The sequence below is a fragment of the Centruroides sculpturatus genome, unplaced genomic scaffold (genome assembly GCF_000671375.1).
Source record: "Centruroides sculpturatus isolate CEXI.00-Female unplaced genomic scaffold, Cexi_2.0 scaffold314, whole genome shotgun sequence".
Taxonomy (NCBI): domain Eukaryota; kingdom Metazoa; phylum Arthropoda; class Arachnida; order Scorpiones; family Buthidae; genus Centruroides; species Centruroides sculpturatus.
The window spans coordinates 413,290-439,304 of NW_019384542.1; the positions used below are offsets into that span (position 1 = coordinate 413,290).

General features: G+C 28.3%; 2 protein-coding genes across 4 annotated transcripts; both read right to left on the minus strand.

Moving 5' to 3' along the window:
- Positions 1-1,247: 1,247 nt before the first annotated feature.
- LOC111623405 (PH domain leucine-rich repeat-containing protein phosphatase 1-like) lies at positions 1,248-10,552 on the minus strand. 3 transcript variants are annotated; one of them, XM_023365968.1, is made up of 14 exons: positions 9,159-10,552; positions 5,311-5,572; positions 5,085-5,238; positions 4,956-5,016; positions 4,789-4,884; positions 4,557-4,718; positions 4,294-4,482; positions 4,056-4,218; positions 3,847-3,977; positions 3,629-3,772; positions 2,517-2,693; positions 2,221-2,440; positions 1,889-2,147; positions 1,571-1,776 (listed from the first exon to the last, which is right to left on the minus strand). In XM_023365968.1, the coding sequence occupies exons 1-14, from the start codon at positions 9,527-9,529 to the stop codon at positions 1,715-1,717; spliced, it is 2,451 nt and encodes an 816-aa protein (XP_023221736.1). In that variant the 5' UTR covers positions 9,530-10,552; the 3' UTR covers positions 1,571-1,714. The 3 variants fall into 3 exon arrangements, with proteins under 3 accessions (XP_023221735.1, XP_023221738.1, XP_023221736.1); XM_023365967.1 differs by having other exon boundaries at positions 1,248-2,147; XM_023365970.1 differs by lacking the exon at positions 9,159-10,552 and adding an exon at positions 5,661-5,705 and having other exon boundaries at positions 1,248-2,147.
- Positions 10,553-12,634: 2,082 nt separating this feature from the next.
- On the minus strand, positions 12,635-22,674 carry LOC111623406 (cysteine-rich secretory protein 3-like). Its single transcript, XM_023365971.1, has 7 exons — positions 22,450-22,674; positions 22,243-22,379; positions 22,072-22,165; positions 21,576-21,721; positions 21,408-21,511; positions 13,151-13,242; positions 12,635-13,068 (listed from the first exon to the last, which is right to left on the minus strand). The coding sequence occupies exons 1-7, from the start codon at positions 22,535-22,537 to the stop codon at positions 12,923-12,925; spliced, it is 807 nt and encodes a 268-aa protein (XP_023221739.1). The 5' UTR covers positions 22,538-22,674; the 3' UTR covers positions 12,635-12,922.
- Between the last annotated feature and the right edge of the window lie 3,341 nt (positions 22,675-26,015).

Below are 26,015 nucleotides of genomic sequence, written 5' to 3' on the forward strand. Positions count from 1 at the left end.
TGGATTTTATAATGTATCAAAAACAAATTATATATATAGGGTGATCTGTAACATATCTTTCTGCAACAAAGAAATGAAGAAAAGAAATCAGGGAAAGTTTAAAATGACTTTGTCATTGTATTTACAGAGAAAAGTTATGTATATGATGAAAATGATTATTCTGATGATAAATCCACTGTAAATTTGAACTGTAGAAAATTATGTATCTAATTTTATTGTTTAAGAAATGAACATTTCAATGGTATATATATATATAATTTTTTCTGATGATTAAAACTAATCCTGTAAGTTTGTAAAAAATGAAGAAAGAAAAAANTTTTCCTAATCAATCCAATTTGAAAATATTATTTTATAAAATTATGACGACATATTATATTGTAAATATTCATATTTTCGAATTAAATATGGATTTAATTTGAATAAGTATAATGTATTAAATCATTGTGATTAAAAATATTCGCGGTTAATTAACTATTTGATTTTAAAAATATATTTATATCTAGAACATTTGTTCTGAATGCATAATTGGTTACCATTAATCGAAAAATTAATTATTAAAGTGTATATTATCTAAGGATATTTATATAAGAAATATGTTTTTGAGAAGTCTTTATGGTTTACTGGAACAATTTGATGGTTTAAAAAATGCAGTTAGCATCAAAAGTTTCAGTAATTGGATTATTAGCCACTTTGTAGCATTCCTTGTCTTTCACGCATTTCCTTTATTCTTTATCTTTGCCAAAAGATGATTTTTATTGAATTACGAGAATGTCTCGTATTGCCGAAATTTAAATAATTTAAAATACAGTGCATATTTGGTTTAGTTATAAATGTACAGATGTGTTTTTAAATGTATCGGAAAAATAAAGAATTTAGATTTCTGTAAATCTGTAAAAAAATATTCATATAAATATTGGAATCGTTGGCAACATTAGTGTACAGTTAATTTGATAACTAACATACATATTTGTATAGGAAGTTCTCACAAAGTAAGATTATCTTAGGTACAGTACAACCGATACGAAATATATTTTATCTAATACATTGTAGTAATGGGAGAAATTGTATATAAATGCGTTTATTTAGACTTCGGTTTTTGTAACGCGTACGTTTTTTATATTAACAAACGTTTTAATTACTAACGCTTAAATAATATAGACAGACACTATTTGAACTAGAGCAGATTTATTTAATATTTTCCTGTAAAATATTTAAAAATGACTGCGAATGTAATTTAAAGGAAACGCCCATAAGAAAGAAAAATAATAGGCAAGTTTTTATACAAAATTATTTCTTGAAGGTATAGGTTTACAGTTGTAGGTTTTAAAAAAAATTCAGTGGTTAGGAGGATGTTAACCTATTAATATTCATGAATATTGTTTTTTTTTCTAACTGCCGGTAATATTCAGTTTATAAAACAATTATTTTCAAACAAAATACTTTATTAAATACAAATTTTACAACTCTAAAATAATTAATATTTAAAATGGGAATTTGCTTTTGTCGTAATAACCGTAACAATAATAACGTCCCCGAAAATTGTGTGGATGAATTGAGGTATTATTGCTACACCAATTGCTAGAATCTTCGTTCTGTATGGGTGTATTCCTGTAGGCAAGAGATCTGTGAATAGTCTCCAGTTCTCTAGAGAAGAGCATTTTGTGATTCTGTTCTAACATATACTCCCAAGATTTGTATTTCTCAGCATCTTCGATCAATTCGTCGTTTTGTATCTTGTCTTCGTCCTCGTTGTGCCAGTTCGATATATTCGGAAAACTAGATAACAGGTTGATATTCTGATTATTATCATCGCTAGAGTTGTTGCTGCTCGAATTACTGAATAAATTGGCTTTGTCTAGCTGTAGCGCTAAAACCGCTATACACACACCTTCCCTGTTTCCTATAGCCATAGAAAGTTCCGAAAGGTGTTTAGAACTCTGCACTATTTGTTCGTTTCTGTCGACAATTTGGAGTATCTCTTGAACTTCTAGGGCCTCCCACAAGGCGCTGCTCCCTATAACTAAGTGCGATTCGGTGTTCTTTAAACGAATTTCCTTCATTTGCGGTTCGGAAATGAAGCAGGTTTTCCGTTTGGGTTGAAGATGCTCCGTAGACAGTGCCGATTTGTTGGAAGTAGTAAAACCAGCCTACGAAATTAATAGAAGTAATTAGCGGCGACGACATAATTAATGACATTTTAAAAATAGTTATTTTAATAACCTTTAAAGCTGTTTCCCAGTCTTGATTGACGGAAGGAACGTCCTCCATATTGTTTTCTGTTATGGCAATGGCTTCTCCATTATCAATCAAAACGCATCCGGCGGGTTGTCCGGCGCTGACCAGCCTCAGGACAAAACAACCGTCGTCGTCGTCGGGCGAGGGCGTTAGACAATAAAGGGTTAAAGAAGGATCGGAATGTGGCCATTTTGTTTTTATCAACCTAAAAATTGCGTTGTCGTTTTTTTACATTGGCTTGGAGAACGGTTAAGAGGAAAAGTAGTGGCGAAATAATATACCTGAGGGCAGCAAGTATTGTATTGCACATATAATGGATGGCTCCTTCCGTACGTGACTTTTCAGCTTTTAACAATTGAGGTAAAAAGCTTTTTACTAGAGAAACTTGTTCTCTGTCGTTGCTCTCGATAACGACTATTGATAACTCTTGCTTCTTTTTGTCCATACTTATGCTTAACCTGGATGAAGTAATAAGAAAATTGTAAGTTAGTTCAGAGATTTTCCATTCAATAATCTGAACTGAATACATTATTTTAAAGTTCTAAATAAATAATATTTTTTTAATCGGGAAATTTTATAAACTATTAATAAAAATTTGTCTACTCTTTAGAAATACGAAATGAATATTAAAGTTTTTAAAAAATTATTAGAAGAATATGTTAATTTTCTTTGTTTTTTTTCATTGCCAAACGGATAGATCTTGGTCTGAAATTTGCCCATTACCAGCGGGCCTAACCCTACAGTGTCATCGAATATGGGTCAGGGATGAGAAACCATTTTTAGAACAATGAAATAATTAAAATTCTCCTTTATATTAAATATACTATTTTTCATTTCGCATATTTAAGATAAAAGTTGTTCAAACATTTTTTTTCCTAATCAATCCAATTTGAAAATATTATTTTATAAAATTATGACGACATATTATATTGTAAATATTCATATTTTCGAATTAAATATGGATTTAATTTGAATAAGTATAATGTATTAAATCATTGTGATTAAAAATATTCGCGGTTAATTAACTATTTGATTTTAAAAATATATTTATATCTAGAACATTTGTTCTGAATGCATAATTGGTTACCATTAATCGAAAAATTAATTATTAAAGTGTTTAGAATGTAATTGAATTAATTATAAACAATTTAAGTTAAACCTATCCGGAAACAATTATCTGTTCATTTTAAAATTTAAATACACTTCAAATAATAAATAATTTATTTTAAATTTAATTAACACAAATGATACTTTGTAGAACAAATATTTCGGATCTGAATCAAAAATGATTTTTATTTAATTATAAATACTAAATTAAACAAAAGAAATTATAATTTTAAGGTTGATATTAATTAATTTCTCAAAGGAAAATTAATATAAAAATGAAAAATACCTGGCAGTTCCACTATAGGTTTCGGTAAAGCCCAAAACCCACGGATCTTCATCTTCGTTGTTTATATTATTAGTCTCATTAGTGAAAGGAACGGCATTTCTTCTCTTCGAGTCGACGTTAACAATACCTACCGATCTGTCTGAACTGAAAAGAAAACAATTTCTTTTTTCAATAAAGTACTTTTAACGTTTAATGTCTTTACTCGTTAGTTTACTTACCAAAGGCTATGAAATTCCGTTGGGTTTATCTGAAGTTGGCTATTACATGACAAGTCCAGGTAACTAAGATGAGGCGATATTATCGACATTAAGGATACTTTGCTTAGATTATTGCAGGCTAGGTCGATAGCCTTTAAAATGAAGAAAAGAATAGATCGTAAGAAAGATAACTTTATGTAAGAATTTCAAAACATTTAAAAGTTACTAACCTTCAGACTCGGATATTTGGATAGTTGGGGAACGTTTGTCAGTTTGTTTGAATGTAGACAGAGAATTTGCAACAAAGGTAGTGTTATTAATCCTGCAGGAAATTGATCCAGCTGATTGGCGGCCATTGAAAACTCTCGAAGATTGGATAAATTTTGGAAAATACTAAAGAAATATTTGTTAATATTGCCTATTTTTTTTTTCTTTTTTTAAACTGTAAAAATATATCGCTAATTTTACCTCTCGGGAATTTCTTGTAAACCATTATAAGCGAGATGTAGTACTTGCAATTTCGGACATTTCGAAACTAACTGAAATATATCTTCATTAAGTAGATTAGAAGAAAGGTATAGTTTCTTTAATTGTATTGGGTGATAGGGTAAAGGTAGATTCAAAAGTCTATTGTGGGCAACGTTCAGTTCCTCTAACCTATTTAATGATTAATAGTTGTAGTTTTTAAAGGATACAAAATTGTTATCCGATTTAAAATAAATACATTTTACCTGATTGCACAAATAAATAAATTTAATGGAAGGCACGAGAGAAGATTATGCTGAAGATGAATGCATCTACAGGCAAAATTTGTTGTTATTTCGGGTAAAAAGTTCAGCAAGTTATGATTCAGTTTAACTATTTGCAATTGCGATTGATCACTGTTAAATAGCCTAAAAACAAGATTAATTTTAATTCTGGATCATTTTAAACAATAGAAAAAAAGATGAATTATATTATTACCTATTAGGAATATTTGGCAAACGGTTGTGGCTAACATCGAGTATCACTAATTGAGGAGCATCACACACAATTTCTGGTATGTACGTCAATTGATTGCTGAATAAAATGAATCTATTAAATAATTACAATTAACAAATTTCTAGTGGTAAAGTAAAATGTTCACTTACAAGGAGACATCTAAAATTTCCAGTTTGTTTACGCTCGATACGATTTCGAGCTTTTTTAATCCTGAAAAATAATCTAATTGTAAATATACGAATTATAAACTGTATCAAATTATAGTTTATCTTACTTACTATTATTACTAGCAACGAGAATCTGCAAAGATTCACCATGAAGAGTCAGAGAATTCAATTGGTTATACGAAGAGTCAATGAAACGAAGCTGAGACAAAGAAGCTATTTCTAATTTCTGTACACAATTATAACTGATGTCGAGATGTTGAAGCATCTGAAAAAGTGTTTTGTTTTTATTTTCGTGTACATATTTTTATTAAAATTGTAATCTGTACAAGTTCCTTACTTGAAGATCATTTACTTCTATAATCCCCTGTAGATTATTGGCACGAACATCTAAATAAGTTAACCCTGCAGGTTTCTGAAGGAGGCAAGTCAAACAGTTGCCACTTAATACGAGAACTTCTAAAGTTTTAATTTTCTGTAACGTGGACGGTAACATAATGAAATTATTATGACTCAAAGATAAAACGGTTAGTTTATTTAATAATTCCATCTCCGTTGGCACCGTGCTCAGCTGGTTGAAATCTGCGTATAGTCTCGTTAATCTGTTCAAAAAGAATATATAAAAATTTATTAGAAGTGTAAAAGATTTTAAGTTCAAGGTGTGTTGTTTGTCTTTGAAAGGGCAGTTACATCTAAAGTCAGTGGCGTATGAAGAAACCTTGTACACGAGAGAATATTAAATAGAGTTTTGAAGACATTCGTCACGTTATGATTCATGCTGATCGTACGAGTCACGCATTTGTGCTACATCCTGTGTAATGCAATAATCTGTCAACGTTGTGGTCTTTGTGTTTATTCTTCTTATTTGATTCTTTACACGGGCGGATTTTAATTCGAAATTTGACGGTTCTGTTCGCAAGGATCAAATTAATTCCTTTAACATTTTTGTCGATGCATTGAAGCGAATGGTTTGCTTTCTCTACACGTTTATTTCTCGTGGTTGTTGCTATTGGCTTTTTATAATGCAGACAATACTATTAGGCAAGACCTATTAATGTTTCTACATAGTCATATAATTTAGCTAATTAATACATTAGAATTTTATAGAAACGACAGCAAATTTCTTTCAAAACACAATATGACTTTTGCTCTTGGTCGAATATATGAAGTATCATCGCAAGAATACTTTTAGTATATTTTTAACAAAATAATAAATTCTTAAAACACAGAAATTATATAGAATAATAATTATTTTTATTGGATTATTTTAGGAAGTCGATTTTTGAGACTTGGTCTCACAAATTTTGATTAAAAACTGAATTGTATTTTTTAAAACTTAATTTAACTACTAGAAGAGTCACCCAAATAAATATATTAAGTATTTATTATAAATTTTATATATTTATTTTAAACTTTTGATAAGAAGGAGCATATCCTCTTATCCTCTCCTTTATCCTCTCTAAATAATGCCTACGCTCTATAAAAGACATTTGCACTACAAAACTTCCAGTGCATTGCATTTCTTGGAAAACTTTTAAAAATTTAATTTAATAAATTTCAATGTTCAGTATATCTAAATCTAGGATATTTAGGGCTATAAAAGTGAAGAGTATGAAGCTAATTTAGCTCTTTAAGTAAACAGTTTATTCGAAAAATATTTTAAGATTAATTTAATTAAATATTCAATACATTATATGGTAACATAACAGTAACAGTTAGACATTACATATTTCTTATGTAAAGTAATGTAACTCATAATTCTGATATGTATTCTGTTAACTAGATATTTAGTTTATTCGAAGACGGTTCGTATAGCTCAATATAATGTTTTTTTCCTCCGTAATCTAATCTGATCAAAATCTCCGGTCCTAAATCCTGTATCAATCTTAATACAGATCGACTAACGAAGTAAAATTTGCCATTTAAATTTGAAAGAATACAATTGAATGGATCGGCGAAGATGTAGCAATCTGTCAATCTTGTAATCTGCAATTAAGTGATGATCCGATAACGATGTCGTCGTCTTACTGACCTCGGCGCGATTGATATCCGTATATAGAATATCCAACAGAAATAAAAAAGTGGCCATTAATAATTCAGATCGATACTTTACCGTTCGGTAATTAGGCTTCTAGTTTGACGAGTTACTTCCTGACTTTTAAAATGCGCCCCACTAACAAAGTGCTACCAGTATCTGATACAGATATAGGCTAAGAAAAAAATATTTTATTGTTTGATTTATGCTTGCATCACGTTAACTAATATTAGCTGTTCGACTAATTTTAATACCTAGTAAAACATAACAGGTCATGTTCGTGAATACAGTTATCCGGCTGTTACTTTAAGAACGTCAAATATAACAATATATATACGATTGCATACATGTAATATAATTACATATATGTTTACGACAATATAACTTATGTATTTAGATATACGTATGATATAATTTAACACATATAAAGTTTAATAACATACATTGTAATACTTTTTGTGTGCGGATAAAAGTATTATAATGTATATAATTTTTAATTCAGATTATTATAATTATATCCTTAAAATATTTGAACTTGCATACTTCAATAATTTGACATAATTTATTTTATTTTACATTGCAAATGAGCTAATTTTTTAATGAATTTTCATCAGTTTTTGAATTAATTTACGTCAACTTCGGTTTGCATTTTTTATTTTATTGCTTTTTAATTTATAAAAAGTATTTTTTTTCTTGATATTTTGAAGAATTAGTTTATAAAATAGGTAAATTTATAAAGAATATCTTTACGAACTTCTACCTTTTATAGCGAATATAATGGTTGAAGTTTATACTTAAACGGATGTAGAGTTTCCTCGAAATTCTTAATACTATTACCGTTACTTTTCATTTTATGTTACATTTTTATATTGTTTGTATAGTTTATTATAGATAATTATTAATCAATAAAACCTTTATATATTATTTATTTTGTTACACGAATTAAAAAATCTCTTGTCATATAAGCCAACATTTTTTGTGAATTTATGAAAATATAAATTGCATTCATGATTTAAAAATTATATTGGCTCTTAATTTTATATCATTTTGATTTGTGGAAATGAAATGAAATGTATTTTAACCAGTGAATACAGTTTATTTCTATGTATGGACGGTGATACGAAGTGACAGTGTGTGTTTTTTTCTCTCGCAAGTTAGACTTAAATGTCATTAAAATACTGGACAAAAGAAAAACAATGGTTGTGTGTCTGTAAAAATTGTCATTTCCGACCCATTTTTACAAGTTCAGATTACCCTCTATTGAAGTATATGATTAGAAAATTACCGGAAGGAGGTCGTGCAGTTAAAGGTAGTGACCTGTCATGCAATATTCTTTTATTTACCACCTTCTTGTTTCATCGAGAATCTAAAAGCAGATAAGAAGAAAAAATATCTTCAATAAATCACGAACTATATTTACAGATGACTTAGCTTTGATTTTAATCTTATCTTGGCATATTTTTAAAACATAACATCTCTTTATTATAAAATTACCTTCTCGTTTTCTGCCCATCACGTTTTGCGCTTATGTTTTTCTTTTTATATATATACATTTAGATTTTTCTGCCCGTCTTACGTGATTTAATCGTGAGACTATCCTCTGGGAGAAAATATATATGTCAAGTAAAACGACTTTATAAATTGAAAAATATATTTTCACCTCTAAATCGTGATTTTTCTTCTTTGAATATTTGTAATTGTTGCAGCTTCATTAACATTAATTATCATCGGCTAACACTCTAATTTGCTTGACTGATGATGATGACCGGCCATCATTAGCCATACATTTAAGATAAAAGGAATTACTTTAATGTTATCTATCGAGAAATTAAAGGTAAACATCTTGTTTTTGCCAGAAAGACTGATTTAACTGTTTTTTTTATTTAACACAATAGCCTAATATATCTGTAAATCTCGAATTACTCTCTTACGACATCTCCAATGTCGTCTATATCGATCGTCCATCTTAGTTACGTGACAACACGATCGAAATTAGTAGCTTTAATTTCTACTGAATGCTGAAAGACAAGGGTCAAGGACAGAACGTCAGCTGGCTCTCTAGGGAAAATGTCTGATTGAAAGCTTGATTTAGGGAACATCTGATGGAGTATTCGAAAATAGAAACTTTTATCTGCACAAAAACGATGACTTACCTTTCCAGCTTTCCAATTTCGGGAGGTAAAACCGTTAATCCATTTCCCACTATGTTTAATTCTTCCAATTTTGTCAATCTTCCTATCGATTGGGGCAGTTGGCCCAGTTTATTATCGGCGATATTCAGGTATGCCAAATACTCGAAACGTGAAAAATCGTTGAGTGTAATGCATCTTGCATCCGTCGAACACAAATCTAACAGGTTGTGTCGAAGATCTAACGTGGTCAGATGTGGATTATCGTTATGAAGATTATCCGGTAGGAATTTCATGCCGTGTCCAGCTAACGTCACTTTCGAACGATTGGTAGTAGCATTATTGCGAGCATCCACAACAATTTGGTCGGATAAGGTCGATTTTTCCACAGCCATAACAGCATTAACGCGGGTTCATGTTCACTCCGGCATTGTTATCTATTCCTCGCAGAATTATCCGATTGAATGTAACGTCCATCTGTCACACTTTGTTGATTTCTTATATACAGATGAAGGGAAAAAAGAGTCGTGTAATGAGATGACTCCAACACACTATCGAGACGGCCTACAACTCGACAACGGCTAACCAAACTGGAACTGGCAATTCGGGGCGTTGTCTTAAGTTCATTGGGCCATTGCGTGATACCTGTGGATCGAGATGACACGATACCAGCAGAGATGCTCGCCTTCTATAGCCACAACGTCATTCTTGCCCAAGTCTTCCACGGAGAACCTCGTCAAATGTTTAGATTAATCTTGCAATTTTTCTTTAATTGGAAAACATTTTATTGTTTTAAATCGGTTAAAAATAGTATAAACATCATATAAAGATTGTTTACACGAAGATGCATCCAAGTTTCACGACAGTCAACAATCTTTATAACAAAAAATAGGAGTTCAATGCCCGTCAACATAACGTTATAAAACGAATAAAGTCAACAAAATACAAAAGATGAAACATGACCTCTATTAGTTTTAACATAGTTCGACCTATTTATTTCTTCTGGAGGTTTCTTTATTAAAATAAACAATAGCCAGCCTCCGACCTCTTTCCAAATTCTCATAAACAATTCCACTCTTCTAATAAGTAAGACGTCGCCATTTCTTCTAAACTCATTTTTCCTTCTTTCTCACTTAAATATTCAGATTGAGTATTTTAAAACGTGACGTTTTTCGAGGAAGTTAGCACTTTCTTCTTTCCATTGTTTGCTAAGTTAACATTTAATAGACACGTTTAAGTCCCGGTTTCTGACGACGAATAATCACTCCCATTGTTCCTTCACTTCCCCGTACAAATGTAGGACGGACAAAGGACTTAAATATGCTAATCGCGTACAAATAAGGATCACTAAACATAATTAAATCCGTGGTTTATTTTAGTGGCTTTTTCAAAATAAAGGAAATCGGTTTTAATTAACGTTTTCCGGATGGAAATGCATTTATTTTTGAAACGCATCTGCTTTCAGAAGCGGATCTAATTATTTGGATGGCCACATTTTCGGTTTCTCTACGTTTTCTCAAAAATTCGATTGCGTCATAGACCGTGGTCACTCGATTCACGCTTCGATTATTCTCGTGTACAGACAGACATCGCTTCAAGTGCTTTTATTGTGTACTCGGTGCTCTTCGAGTCCATTAGGAACAAAAGTTAGCGGAAGTTTTAAACTCTTTCAGATTTTAAAATTTTATATTAAATGGACGAATCGTATATTTTATGACCTTGATCTTACCCCCAGCAGGTTTTTGTCTTATTTCCATATAAATTACACGATTGAAAAAGATGTTTTACGGTGCGAGGCATAAAAACTGGTCGAGTAACGAAAAAAAGAGGAGTTGGTGTTGCATGTTTCCTTTTAAGTTAGCAGTTTAGAACGAAGAATATAAAATAAAATAACGTTTCGAAAGTAAAATCCTATTAAACTAACAATCCAACGAGGATGCCACGTTTGAAATATTTAATGTTTCCTCCTTCTACCTGCAACAGTCTCCATTGTTTCAACGCAAGAATTATCCTTCGAGAGCATCTTTGCGTTTCAAGAATTATCTTTAAAGATTGTTTAAATAATAAGTGCTTTTAATATTCCAATCATGCTTAAAACAATAGCTTCTTACACATCTCTCTTAAATAATCGTCACCTTTTAAAGTTGCCTCTCCGCTTAAAGAATCGTGCCTTTAAGGTTGAAGTGTTGCCTCTCCTGTTTAGGAACTTCTTTTATTTTCTGATTGAAGCGTGGCCTATAAACAGCTCTCGGGTGTCTGCAGTTAAAGACCTTCCTCGAGACTCTTTTTAAATATTTTAATTAATTTTTAGTCATTATTCTTCTTACATTTCTTGTCTCTCCACACCTGATTTATTAAAATGATCTCTTCAGTCTCCACTTATATATATATATACTATAGGCTATATCACACGTATACGTCAATAATTAAAATATATATGATGATAATGGTAATTTTGTTATATCCGTGTTAATAAAATAAAGTTTATATTATTATTTCACAAACAGGAAGTAAATTGCTTATTGAATTTTATTGATTTTCATGTTTTTCCGGTTACTCGAACGTAAAAAATTCTCGAAAATTGTTATTGTAAGCAGTTTCTTTAACAAAACTCGATATTCTTTTGCCTTGAAAATTGAATTAAAACAAATCGTGGGAAAAATTTTTCGGTTTCTGTCGAATTTCTTCATTTAAAAAAAAATAAATAAAAAGGAAAAATAAACAGGATCTTTGATTAAATTTTTACAGAAAAAAAAACGCTCTTTTCAACGCTGAATTTTATAAAATTAAGTAAATTACCGACGAAAACTAATGATTAATTCTATGAAAAACGTAGAATGTTTAATGAATGCTTTCCAGGAATATTGTATAAAGTTTCTTTGTTAAACTACTAGTCGAGTTAATGCTGCAAGTGGGCGTTTAATCACGACTAAGCTTTAAAATTTTTTGTTTGCACGCAATTTTGTACTTAAAAAAATTGTTACGGGTATAATTTTTAGGTTATAAAATATCAGAAAAATTAAAAAAATATATCGCAGAATGTACTGGACGTGTTCACGCTTTTTATAAATTGAATACAGTTAAGAATTTACACAAGAATTTCGATGGTAGTAAAAATCAAACACGTTTGACAAGTAGCTAATGATGATCATTTTACATGTTTTACTGTGAAATTGCCTTTGATAAAATGTTACCTAAAATGTTTTTATGATACTAAAACTTGTTATTAAATGTTATGTATACATTATATATTTACACATTATTACAATGATTTTATTTGTAAAAATAATGCTTAAAATAGTTCCGTGTCGCCGACATAAAAAGTTAATTTGCAGTTAAATTAATTAAAATTGTATATATGTCGCCATCTATCGATAAGATTAAGAACTTTCTTTTTTCTGAAAAGACAGTTTTAAATATCAGGAGGAAAAAAATAATTTTACTTATTAAATTTAATTAGTTTATTACATATAAATTATTAATTGATATATTTACAATGATTTTTTTACGTAGAAACGTGCCGATTTTATGATATTTAAATTACTAAATAATGAAAAATATCTATTTAATTAAGTTTAGAAACATCGCGTGCTTTTACAAATGATGTTTCTAAATGTAATTAATTACAATAAATGACCATTAATTAATTAAAGAATATAATTACAATCACTGACCAGGATTCTGGCGAATACATTTCTTTATAAAAATTGATTTACAAAAATGTAAATGTAATTAATTAATATAGATAAATAAACGTGAATAAAATAGTAAAAATTTAGTATATTTTCTCAGAAAATTCTATCGGCAGTGCAACGACACGTAGCTAAACACATGTGATAACGTTGCTGTTTGCGATCAGTACACAACCAGTCGGGTGAAGTAACATTTAACTCGGCGCAATTGCTCCAAGAATCACCGTAATAACAAGCGTTTGCTGGAAATAAATAAAGAAAAAATTTAGCTAATTCTAGAAAGTAGAACTTAACTATAAATTTCCTATTGCAAGGTCTACTTACTGCACAGTTTCTTTCGTTTGCAACGATCCGGGCATTTGGAACACGGTTGACCACTTTCGTAAGGAGTTCCAAGTTTATCGGGATAATTGCCTCTGAAAAAAAAAATATATATTTATATATATATATATATATAGCATGTTTAATTATGCATACGATATAAACAGTGGTATTGATATATTCAAAAAGCATGATGCTTTTTATCTTCCTTCGTCTCGCTTCCTCCTCTCTTGAGAATGGTTCCCATTAGAATATGCAACAAGCTGAAGTCTACTAATGTTTGCAAATTAATCATTTCCGTTTCATAATTTTTTTCTGTTTTTTTATAAAATTTTTGCTGATAAAAACCCAAACCGGGAACAGAAACATAAAGCAAAACTAAATAGAAATTCGAAATTATGGACGAAGACTCTGAAATTATATAAATTTATCGATAGTCCTTACTATTGAGAACGTTTTATAAAACAGTGCTCTGTTCAGAAATTTAAGGTAAGTGTTTCTGTTTTAAGTGCTTGAATTGTTATTAAGCATGAATTAAAGATTGAGATTAATATTTGGTTTATGCTGGATTATTATAGAAACCAACGCAACATGCAGAGATTTTGCATTAAGATCTTGTCAGATGTCTTTAGAATATAAAGCAATGCTCTATAATACGTTTATTATTTTTGTTTGCATCATATAATTTAACCTCTGATAAAAAGTTTTTTCTTAATTATACCTTTGCGGTTTATTCTTTTTAAAAAGGAATGTACATACTGCAAGGTATGTACAGTACTTTATATAGTTTACATTAAAAATGACTAAAAAAATAACTAATTATTTCATTTTATTCTTTTTATAACCTTATGCAAAGGAGAAAAAAACGTTTAATGAACAATTATATAAAGCAAACGGCTATATAATATAATAAAATAAACTAGAACAACATTACACTGCTATGAACACTACAGTGAACACTATATTGAACAGTATCAAATGTTAAGTAAAACAAGTTAATTAAATGAAGTTTTTTAAACTTATATCCTGATTTAATTTTTAAAAATTAAGATAAGGAGTGACGAATGCTTTTTAAATACGTTTCTAACTCGAAATAAAAAGAGGAAGAAGAAGAACAAGAGGAAGAGACACGTAACTTTAGATTAAAGAAAGAAAAGTTGATGTGGAGAAAGATAAAAGAAAAGTCAAAATTAGTAGCAAGAAACTATTTAAAAAGAGAAATAGAAAAAAAATAAAGTATTCGAGCGTAAAACTTTTTTATTTTTCGGTTTTTTTTTATTCGGTATTAATCAGAAGTCGATGATAGATTGTTATACAAACTTTCCGAACAGGATTTGGTGAATTGACTATCCGATTCCAAAAAAGAAATAGAAAATTCTACGGATAAAAAAATGTAGAAATTTAATTTGAAGAGTTTTTCTACAAAGTTTAATTTAAAAGTTTAAGAAAATTATAAGAGTAAAGAAGAATGACTCTAGAATATTTGTGTCGTAATTTACAATTCTTAATTAATATTATTTACATTTAACTTGCTGTACATAAAACAGTGGACAATTTTTATCTGTAATAAATGCACGCAATACATATTTACAAGTTTATTGTAATCGTTTCTCAGCTACAAATCTGAAACCAAGTTAGAATTTTTTTAGACAAGTGGCACATGTCCGAAATGAAAATAAATAAGATTACGACGAATTGGTTTGATATTTCTTCATTTAAAAAAAAAATAAATAAAAAGGAAAAATAAACAGGATCTTTGATTAAATTTTTACAGAAAAAAAAACGCTCTTTTCAACGCTGAATTTTATAAAATTAAGTAAATTACCGACGAAAACTAATGATTAATTCTATGAAAAACGTAGAATGTTTAATGAATGCTTTCCAGGAATATTGTATAAAGTTTCTTTGTTAAACTACTAGTCGAGTTAATGCTGCAAGTGGGCGTTTAATCACGACTAAGCTTTAAAATTTTTTGTTTGCACGCAATTTTGTACTTAAAAAAATTGTTACGGGTATAATTTTTAGGTTATAAAATATCAGAAAAATTAAAAAAATATATCGCAGAATGTACTGGACGTGTTCACGCTTTTTATAAATTGAATACAGTTAAGAATTTACACAAGAATTTCGATGGTAGTAAAAATCAAACACGTTTGACAAGTAGCTAATGATGATCATTTTACATGTTTTACTGTGAAATTGCCTTTGATAAAATGTTACCTAAAATGTTTTTATGATACTAAAACTTGTTATTAAATGTTATGTATACATTATATATTTACACATTATTACAATGATTTTATTTGTAAAAATAATGCTTAAAATAGTTCCGTGTCGCCGACATAAAAAGTTAATTTGCAGTTAAATTAATTAAAATTGTATATATGTCGCCATCTATCGATAAGATTAAGAACTTTCTTTTTTCTGAAAAGACAGTTTTAAATATCAGGAGGAAAAAAATAATTTTACTTATTAAATTTAATTAGTTTATTACATATAAATTATTAATTGATATATTTACAATGATTTTNTATAACACTTTTAATGGTTTAATAACTCTTAAATTGTAAAATTCAAGTATATGTAATGCATAAAATTCCATTAAGATTATAAATAATTAAGCGCTTATGAGGAATTCATAATGTTATAACGTTTAAAAACTGGAATATGGCCGAGAAAAATCGAAAATAATTTTCCTAAGTGAAGTAACGTGGACAACAACAAACCAATAATTGTATTTACGTATTACTCGATAGTTTCCAAGATAAAAATATCAAAATATGTAGACAGACACCCAGACAGACACTTAAATAATTCGAAAGTCATAAAAGAAATTGGGATATTGCCAAAAAACACATCGACTTATTTCTTATTTTTCTATATAAATAAGTGTTTAGAAGTTATTTATGTAATTGCTAATTATAAATAATTAGTAACCTAATTTTATCTTAATATAAATTATTATATTTATGATAAATTATTTTTTAAAAATAGAGTTTAATTTAATTAATTTTTCTTACATTTTCGAGAAGTATAATTTTAAAGGTAGAAGATATAAAATTTATGGAATTTTCAGTAGAATTAGTCGACTTAAATAAGAATTTAAACTGATTAATTTAAATAATTAAAAATTGTTTTGAATTATAATCAGTTAATGTAATTAATTTAATTTGTTTTTATGATTTTTAAGATGTTTTCGGGATTTAAATGGCGAATTTTAAAAGAGAAAAATATATACTTGGAGTTTAAATGTAAAAATCGAAATTCTGTTCACTCAGTCGACAATTGCTTGTTTAAAAAACTGAAAATAAAATGTGCAAACAAACACAACAATTTTTTTACTTGTTGCTCTGTTGTATACGATTAACTTCATTTTAAAACTGTATTGAAACTTCGATTAAGAATTTAAAACTTCTTAAATACACGAAAGGATATACTTGTGATTAATCTACACACATAACATCAGTGCCACACACATAAATACTCGTCATAATGTACATGAACTCATGTTATGTATATATGTTACAGTCAAAACCCGTTTTTAGTTAGAACGCGTTTTAACTAGTTGAAACTAGTTTATACTAAATGTCTTTGTTAAAACCCGTTTTGTCTAGTTGAAACTAGTTTTAACTCAAATNCAGTTTTATATAATGAGATTGTCAATATGTAAACTAAAAAAGCAAGAAAATTTCGTGTATCCTTGTAGCATTTCACATCGAATAACACCTCTTATTTGAACTAACCTCAATATCCAATTATAGCATCCTACGACAACAAACTAAACGATGACAGGCGAGATTCATCGTTGACATATCTTTCGTATCATCAAAAGTAACGGTCGTATATATTAACCTATTAAATGGAGATTTCCGGAAATACGTAAGTTATATAAACATCGTGTACGATTTTATTTTACTTTATAGAAAAATTAATGTCGTAATTTAAAAGCCGAACAGCCCAACATGATTTACTCGCAATCCTATTTTATTCTTTTCATTTAAAAAATATTAATTAATTATTCGCTAAAATTATCCAGGTAAGGTATACAATTTTACGTATAATTTTATAATTTTCCTATAATTTTACAAATTTTAATTATCATTAAAATTAATTCTTTAATTAAAAAGAAAACATTTAAATTAGAATTCTCGACTAGATTATGAAATTGTTAACAAATCTTTGTTTATAACAAATTTCTGCTGTTATAAATGATCAAAAGTGAACTTCAAAATTTTATTTCCTTTATTTTCTCTAATTTATTTTTATTTTTATTTTAAGTATTCGTATTTATTTAAATTAGAGATCAGCATCGCTGTTTCTAACCTACTAGAAACATCTGAGTTAGAACAGAACCCTCTTAAAATTTTCTAAAATATTTTAACGTGTCCTATTGACCTTTCCAATTTTTATTCTGTCAAAATACTTTTAGCACTAGAGCTATATAATCTATTTTCTCTCTCTCTTATGCAATTTCCATCTTTTAAACTTACAAAATTTATGCTTTAAGATATGTGTCAGGGTGCACATAATTTAAATCTCTGTTAGAAGTTGAATGACAAACAGGGAAAGAATTCTCCGCGAGAGGAACCAATTTAATAATTAATAAATGAGTTTTATCTTACATAGGAAATCAATAATCAAGTAAAATCTACAATAATTTAGGATAAGATTCATATATAACGTTGCTTGTTTAATAAATTTGAGGAGTTGGAAGACGATGCCGCGATTAGTTATTGACCAGAACACCAAGAAACACTACGTAGCGAAAGTATCATGTTTCAGAATACGTTCAAGTGGGTAGTTTGCTGCTACTTAGTGACAGCTGCTCCTACCTAGTTAAAACGCGTTCTAACTAAAAACGGGTTTTGACTGTAACATATACATAACATGTGCCACGAGTGGGAAGATTCAATTGAACAGTAAAACTTTAATGTTTAATAAGTATTTTTCAAACGAATGCCAATTAGTTTTACAGTTTGATTTCGTTTAAGGTTTAAATGGAATAAATTATGTCGTGTAATCGAATAAATATGTGCATTCAATTACATTATAATGTGCATTGAATGGCACTCGTATAAGTGAGTTGTAAGTGTCTAAATAATAAAGCGAATCTTTTGACTGTTTATGGAAACTTTTGAATCACCTTATACAATTTTCAAGAGAAGTGCTTTTGTTTAATATTAACTCATTGTAAAAGGCTTTAATTTGAGTTTTTCAGAATAGATTTCGCATAAAAGTTCATTTTTTTTGAAAGTATTGTACAGAATTTTCGAATGAAATTAATATTAAAACTAATTCTAGAAAGAAGTATTTGTTTATTATTAATGTGTTTGATCCGTAAAAAGTTTTCGAAAAGATCCCTCTTTGAAGGAAATAATCGGTCTATTTTACGATACGAAAGAAACATTATCCTCACTCCAAACTCCATCAAATTTGCTAGAACAACTTTACATTCGGACCTCCGAATGCCAATTGAAATTGTCTTCGTAAAAAATTTATTTGGAAGCGATAAACTACATTATGGAGAAGTATCACGCACATGTTGGATGTTGATTGTGAGGCGTGACTTTCACGAAAAGTCTGAAAGGAAAACATTTACCGATCTAAAAGTATCTTGGTTGTATTTTATCGTAGAATAAAAACTGTTTTCTTCTTTTTATTCTACAACAAAATAATAAAAACTGCCAATTATAATCTAAAAATGGAATTTGTTATCGATTTTTAAAAGAAATTATTCGGTATGTGGATGAAAAATAACACTTTTATCTTTTTCTTAAGCACTGGTATTATATAAATGTCTACATATTTAATATTTATAATATAAATAATTAAAGACAATTTAAGGTACTGTACATTATTTATTAAAATAGTTAATTATGTATCAGACATTCAGATATTTTAATATTTTATAATCAAAACTTACGATCGTTATTTCATATAAATTATTTTTAGAGTTTTTTCCTTGATTACTTTACTTTATAAAATATATATATTTTTTTTTCAATAATTCTCTCGTTATTTTGACTCCATCTCGATTATCCAATATTTAAAGTAGGGTTATTTTTTAACAATCCACTTTAACCTCCATTTTTATACTATGACTTAATTAGTATACAAAATATCATTATGATTACAGGTCTAATAATGATTTTCCTTAATTCGATAAAAGAAGAATACGTGGTATTTTCCTTTAAAGATCTATTTAACCTAGTATTAAAATAGAATTTAGAGCTCGATGTAAACAAAGACGAGAGGAACAAATTGCAATCTATTTACGTGCTGCATAATAGGAAGTTAACAAGGATAAACTACTTATATATTTTTAAAAGCTATAATTTACTACATTTATATTATAATTGCTATAGATAAGCAAAGAAATAGTAATATGAGAAATTGCTCTTCGTGCAAACTTAAGTACAGGTTTATATAAACAGAAAATGCACTAAAATTGGGGTAAATTTAATGCATTTCGCTTTTTATATTTCTGTATTATTGAATAGATACAAATAACAGTTTTCGCTATAACTAGTTATACTCTTATCTGATGCCTAGCAATTATGTTTAAATTGCGGAAACTGTAGAGAGAGTCCGAATTTAGGGTTTTAGGTGCCCTGGCCCTTTAGGCTTTGGCTTCTTCCGTCCCAGTTTCTACGTGAAAGTTACAAGACACTAACATTGCTGTGTAAGTTATCACTTTATTATAAATGTAGAAACTAATAAAGCATCATTTCCAAAATGTTGTGCTTTCCAAAAATTTGGCACCCTTGGCTAGGCCCAGCATTTACTAATTTATAAATGGTCTAGGTCCATGTATAAATTAGTAAATATGTAGAGATAATTACATTTATTAACAAATTTATCGGTGAAAATAATTGAATTAGATTGACTGAATTACTTTAGCAATTGTTTTGCATCCAGTTTTATATAATGAGATTGTCAATATGTAAACTAAAAAAGCAAGAAAATTTCGTGTATCCTTGTAGCATTTCACATCGAATAACACCTCTTATTTGAACTAACCTCAATATCCAATTATAGCATCCTACGACAACAAACTAAACGATGACAGGCGAGATTCATCGTTGACATATCTTTCGTATCATCAAAAGTAACGGTCGTATATATTAACCTATTAAATGGAGATTTCCGGAAATACGTAAGTTATATAAACATCGTGTACGATTTTATTTTACTTTATAGAAAAATTAATGTCGTAATTTAAAAGCCGAACAGCCCAACATGATTTACTCGCAATCCTATTTTATTCTTTTCATTTAAAAAATATTAATTAATTATTCGCTAAAATTATCCAGGTAAGGTATACAATTTTACGTATAATTTTATAATTTTCCTATAATTTTACAAATTTTAATTATCATTAAAATTAATTCTTTAATTAAAAAGAAAACATTTAAATTAGAATTCTCGACTAGATTATGAAATTGTTAACAAATCTTTGTTTATAACAAATTTCTGCTGTTATAAATGATCAAAAGTGAACTTCAAAATTTTATTTCCTTTATTTTCTCTAATTTATTTTTATTTTTATTTTAAGTATTCGTATTTATTTAAATTAGAGATCAGCATCGCTGTTTCTAACCTACTAGAAACATCTGAGTTAGAACAGAACCCTCTTAAAATTTTCTAAAATATTTTAACGTGTCCTATTGACCTTTCCAATTTTTATTCTGTCAAAATACTTTTAGCACTAGAGCTATATAATCTATTTTCTCTCTCTCTTATGCAATTTCCATCTTTTAAACTTACAAAATTTATGCTTTAAGATATGTGTCAGGGTGCACATAATTTAAATCTCTGTTAGAAGTTGAATGACAAACAGGGAAAGAATTCTCCGCGAGAGGAACCAATTTAATAATTAATAAATGAGTTTTATCTTACATAGGAAATCAATAATCAAGTAAAATCTACAATAATTTAGGATAAGATTCATATATAACGTTGCTTGTTTAATAAATTTGAGGAGTTGGAAGACGATGCCGCGATTAGTTATTGACCAGAACACCAAGAAACACTACGTAGCGAAAGTATCATGTTTCAGAATACGTTCAAGTGGGTAGTTTGCTGCTACTTAGTGACAGCTGCTCCTACAGCTGTTACGATATATTTGGCAATTTTAAAATTAATAAGAAATTTGTTTGTTTCTCGAAAACTTTCTTGTAAAAATTAATCCATTTATGAGTCAATACGGAAGACGTGATACATCACACAATTATTAATAAAATAATAATTAAATACTCACATAGGACAATAGTTGCATACGTAATTATGATAAGGTATTCTGACACGATCGGGGCCACAATAATGATAACCGCATCCCACAACATGAGTATTGTACCAAACCATCTGTAAGAAAGTAATTATAATTTAATTACGAGATAAATTATAAGTGGAGACATGAAAAAATTACCTGCGTGTAATGCCCGACTTCGTTTATATTATTATCTCTTCTTCCATAATGGAATAATTGTTTTTCTGCGTTCCAACTTTTAATTGGGTATAACCACGAAACTCTGGCGGTAGATATAAAAATGTTTTGACCACAGAATCCATAATCTATAAAAATAATCTTAAATGTGATATATAGCCTTAAGAATATAAAAGAAAGAATTAAAATAAACGAGACAGAGAGGAATAAACTCGCTCTTACGCTCAAAAATAGCTATTATTATAAATATTCTTGTGTTCTATATCTATGACAGAAAGCGTTTATCACTATTTCTGTCGTGTTTACCTTACACAAGAAAGAATATTCAGCCAGTTTATTACAATAGAATCACTATATCAGTCAAACTTCATATCACTTGAGAACATCATAAAAATTATTATTACTTTTTCTTTATTTTGCCTGCCGTCTCAGACGAAGATAATACAATTTTATGGGATTTTCGAATGATAGAACTTACTTTTAACCCAACGTTCCCATCTACTGCTGTGTGTAAGATCCCTACAAGATTCCGCCCAACTCTGAGCGCTTCTGGCAGCTGTATGGTGCCAATACTAAGTGATTAAAATAAAACATTATATTTAATAAAATAAAAAAATAATAATTTATATGATTTTATTGCTATCTTTACCATATTTAACATATTACTAGCGGGTGGATTTACTATCGATCGATAGAAATTATGAGCATTTACAATTAGTCGCCTTATCCTGCTGTAACTTGTATTCACATCCTTTACTGGTATTTTATTACCGTATATTTTAGGCGCTATAAATATAACAAAGTGATTATACTAATTATTAATAAATATAAATAGATTAGAAAGATGTTAACTTACGTGGAATCAAGTTCGAGGTAATGGCATGGGTTGTTGCCAGAAAAAGCAATAGATGAATTGACGTAAAACTAATTATATTTGCCAACATTATGGATATTGTTTAGAATAATATGAATATATTAAAGATAAAATTGTATTAGTCAATTTTCTTGGAAAATATCTGCGACGGATTTCCTATTAATCTTCGTGTATCCTCACTTCATCTACTTGTGTTGCAAGATGAAAACATTGTCAAGCGTTTTATTTATATTCCGCAATGTTTTTAAACTTTCAATATTGTTTAACTCGCCCACCAATGGCAGAATTACGATCATTAACTACCCGACGTTTGTGTAATCAAATGATGTCATCGTAACTCATTTTTAACGCTATCCAATCCCATTAGGTATCTTCTAAAGATTTAAATTTCCCTCTCTCATTTTATATTTAAAATACCTTAAAATTTTAATGTATCTACATTAAGATGTCTTAAAATTTAATACAATAAATTTTAAATCTGTAAATAGACTCGAAATATGTTTAAATTACGAATTTTAAATCACTGGAGAATGCCTTCAAGGCCTAAAATTTAAAATTCTAACCATATCTTTTAAAAAAAATATATGTTATATTTTGAGGTTCAAGGGTAGGCTAGTATATAAATCTTAAAAGTGTTCTTGTTTTGTTAAACAAATTAGAACTGTTCTAATTTTCTTACGAGATACATCATCCGGAATAAAATATGATAATTGTCAGAATAGACTTGTGATGATATAAAGACATAATTCACTTAAATTTGACTTATTATATACATATGTGACCTCTTTCTAACCCCTCGCTGACCCATAACAGTTCTGTTATTAGGACTATAACCAGTAATCATGGTCAGATGAAAATATAATGCAATTTTTTGACCCATTTCTTTCGATTTTTTTTTCTTAATTTATGCGAACGAATAATAAAATATTGCGATAATTTTCCACTTGATAAATAATGAAAGAAAGTTTTATTTTAATTTTTATATTTTTTGGAAAAGAATTTCGATAGCATCTTTCTTAGAATAAAGTTAAACAGATGGTTGGCATCGTTAATAAAAATAAGGTTAATGATAGGACAGAATTCAAATTCCTTTCTTACACAGGATATTATTAATTAATATGTCGCAATTTATCTTATTTGGGGGGTTGAAAATAATAAATATATAATAATCTCTCAAAAAGAAAACTCTAAACATCGCTTTTGGAAGAAATTTTTACGTTTACAAAGCTGTTATTTGTGTGTATCTAAGTAAAATCCATATAATGTAAGTATTAATTAGATCGGTTTCTTAGAATGAATATAACAACATATGTTAAAAAGAAAGCTTCTCAGAAACAAGAGAATAAAATTATAAACATTTAAACTCAGAACTTGTGTATTTTATTTCTAATAGAATTCTGTTCAATATCCACAAACTATTCATTCTGATGAACTTTGCAACAAGAAAGCCATTGCCATAAACTAACTTTTCATTTCAAACTAAGGGCCGTCATCTTAATAGATTTTTCGATTATTTATCTTAATATATTTCACTAACTTTCCTATTTAAATCGTTTATATTTATATTTTATTCTAGTTCATTCTTGATATTAAATGATAGTTCAGTTACTGTTACTGATAATTGAATTATTGTAAAGAGTATTTACGTACTAAGATAATTTTGTAAAGAAATTGATTAACGAAAGAGTGTTTTTATCATTGTAATATTAAATATATTAAAAATTAAATTATTATTCTTATTCTACGAAGAGTTTCATTAGAGACTAACAATCAAACAGGAACAATTAAAATGATTATATATCTGATTGAGGACAAAATAATAATCTAAGTTTATAGGATATTGTCTGGACAGTGTATTTAATTAATTATAGCCACGTTTTAACTCCGTTTTTTCAACAAGTGTATAAACTATTATCTTATTCTGTAGAATATTCTAAGACATGAATCCTAAACTATGTATAATAGTACAGAATGTCATCTTTATTAGTGTATACCATAAAACTGTATGTGATAATCTATATTACGAAATATTATCACATTCACTTCTGCTTTTAGAATCTGAATCTAAACTCAAACTGAAAATTTCAGTTATAATAAACGTGAGATAATGTATAATAAAAGCAACAGCATGGCTGGATATTCCGGCTGGTTATTTATTGACCCACCCTTATAATTAAATACGTGATGTGTATAAATATATATAATTTAACTGATAATATTTAATTATTTACTTGTGTAATCCTTAATGAATTGAACTTTTTAATGTGCTTTATTTTTTCACAAAAGAAAAGAATGTTAGATATTTAATCTGATTCATTTTAGGAATTAAATTAATTTCAAATATTTTGTCAAATATTTCCTTTTAAAAATTATTCGTAAAATACATCATCAATGTCAGTAACCACTAATGTATTTAGTACAATGGAATGGATATTTCTGACGTTATCTTGAACAGATTTTAAATGTATTCGTTTCATCGATAAATATAATTGATCAATTTGCAAATATTATTTTCAGGTAATTATTCAATGAAGCTTTTTAACAGTTTTTAAAATTAATAGCAGAATCACAATATGTCTACGTTATGAGCATTCGACCAATTATGCATCATCAGATAACTGACTAGTAGCACCGATGATATCATTCCCGTGACTTAACACAGTTTATTGTCGACAAAATGGCATTTAATGTACTCGTGGGAATACCGAGAAGACAATTTTACGTTAAATCTTATCTGTGACGTAATGAACTCCAGGGAAAACATGGCGGATTACGATAAGTATGCTTCTAAAAAAATATGCAGCCCAAAACAAAACTAAAAACTACAAAAGTTAACCAATAAAATACTCAAAATGACTAAATATAAATACCGAGATATACTTTTATTTAATGTATTTATTTTTTTATAATTTCTATAACAAAATTATTCAGACGAATACTTTCTTCTGATAAAAGATGACGTTTTAATCACATTGATCATTATGGAGTATTCATTGTTAATCATAACTGAAGCGTTTATCAATCAGCAAAACTAAATATCCGTGATGTTTTAAGAATACCCAATTAAATAGTAGTGTAAAATTAATTAATATAGTAAATTTCTAGATTTTTTAATATAATTTAATATATATTTTAAATTATATTTGCATAATATAATATATACGTGTAGCATAAGTTCTTAAAGCCTCTTATCTTAAGATTTGCCAAGTGATTTTCAAGTAATAATAATAATATTATTATTATTATTAATTATTTCCAGTTAATTCTAAAGAGTGGCTACTGACGTAAACATAAAAATGGCCGCTTTTCGGAGGTTATTTAAATTAATTTATGAAAGACATAATATAGATAATAAAGTGAAAAGATCGTTACGCTATTTACATCATTCGGCCTCTTCAGATTGATTAAATCTTAAGTTGATTATGTATTGTACGATTAGAATATTGAAAATTTACTTACTGCAAGCCTGATTTATCTTAAATCTGAAACTGTTGCTGAGATGTTATCCACCGATTGCAACCAAATTTAAGTTGCTGGTATAATTATAT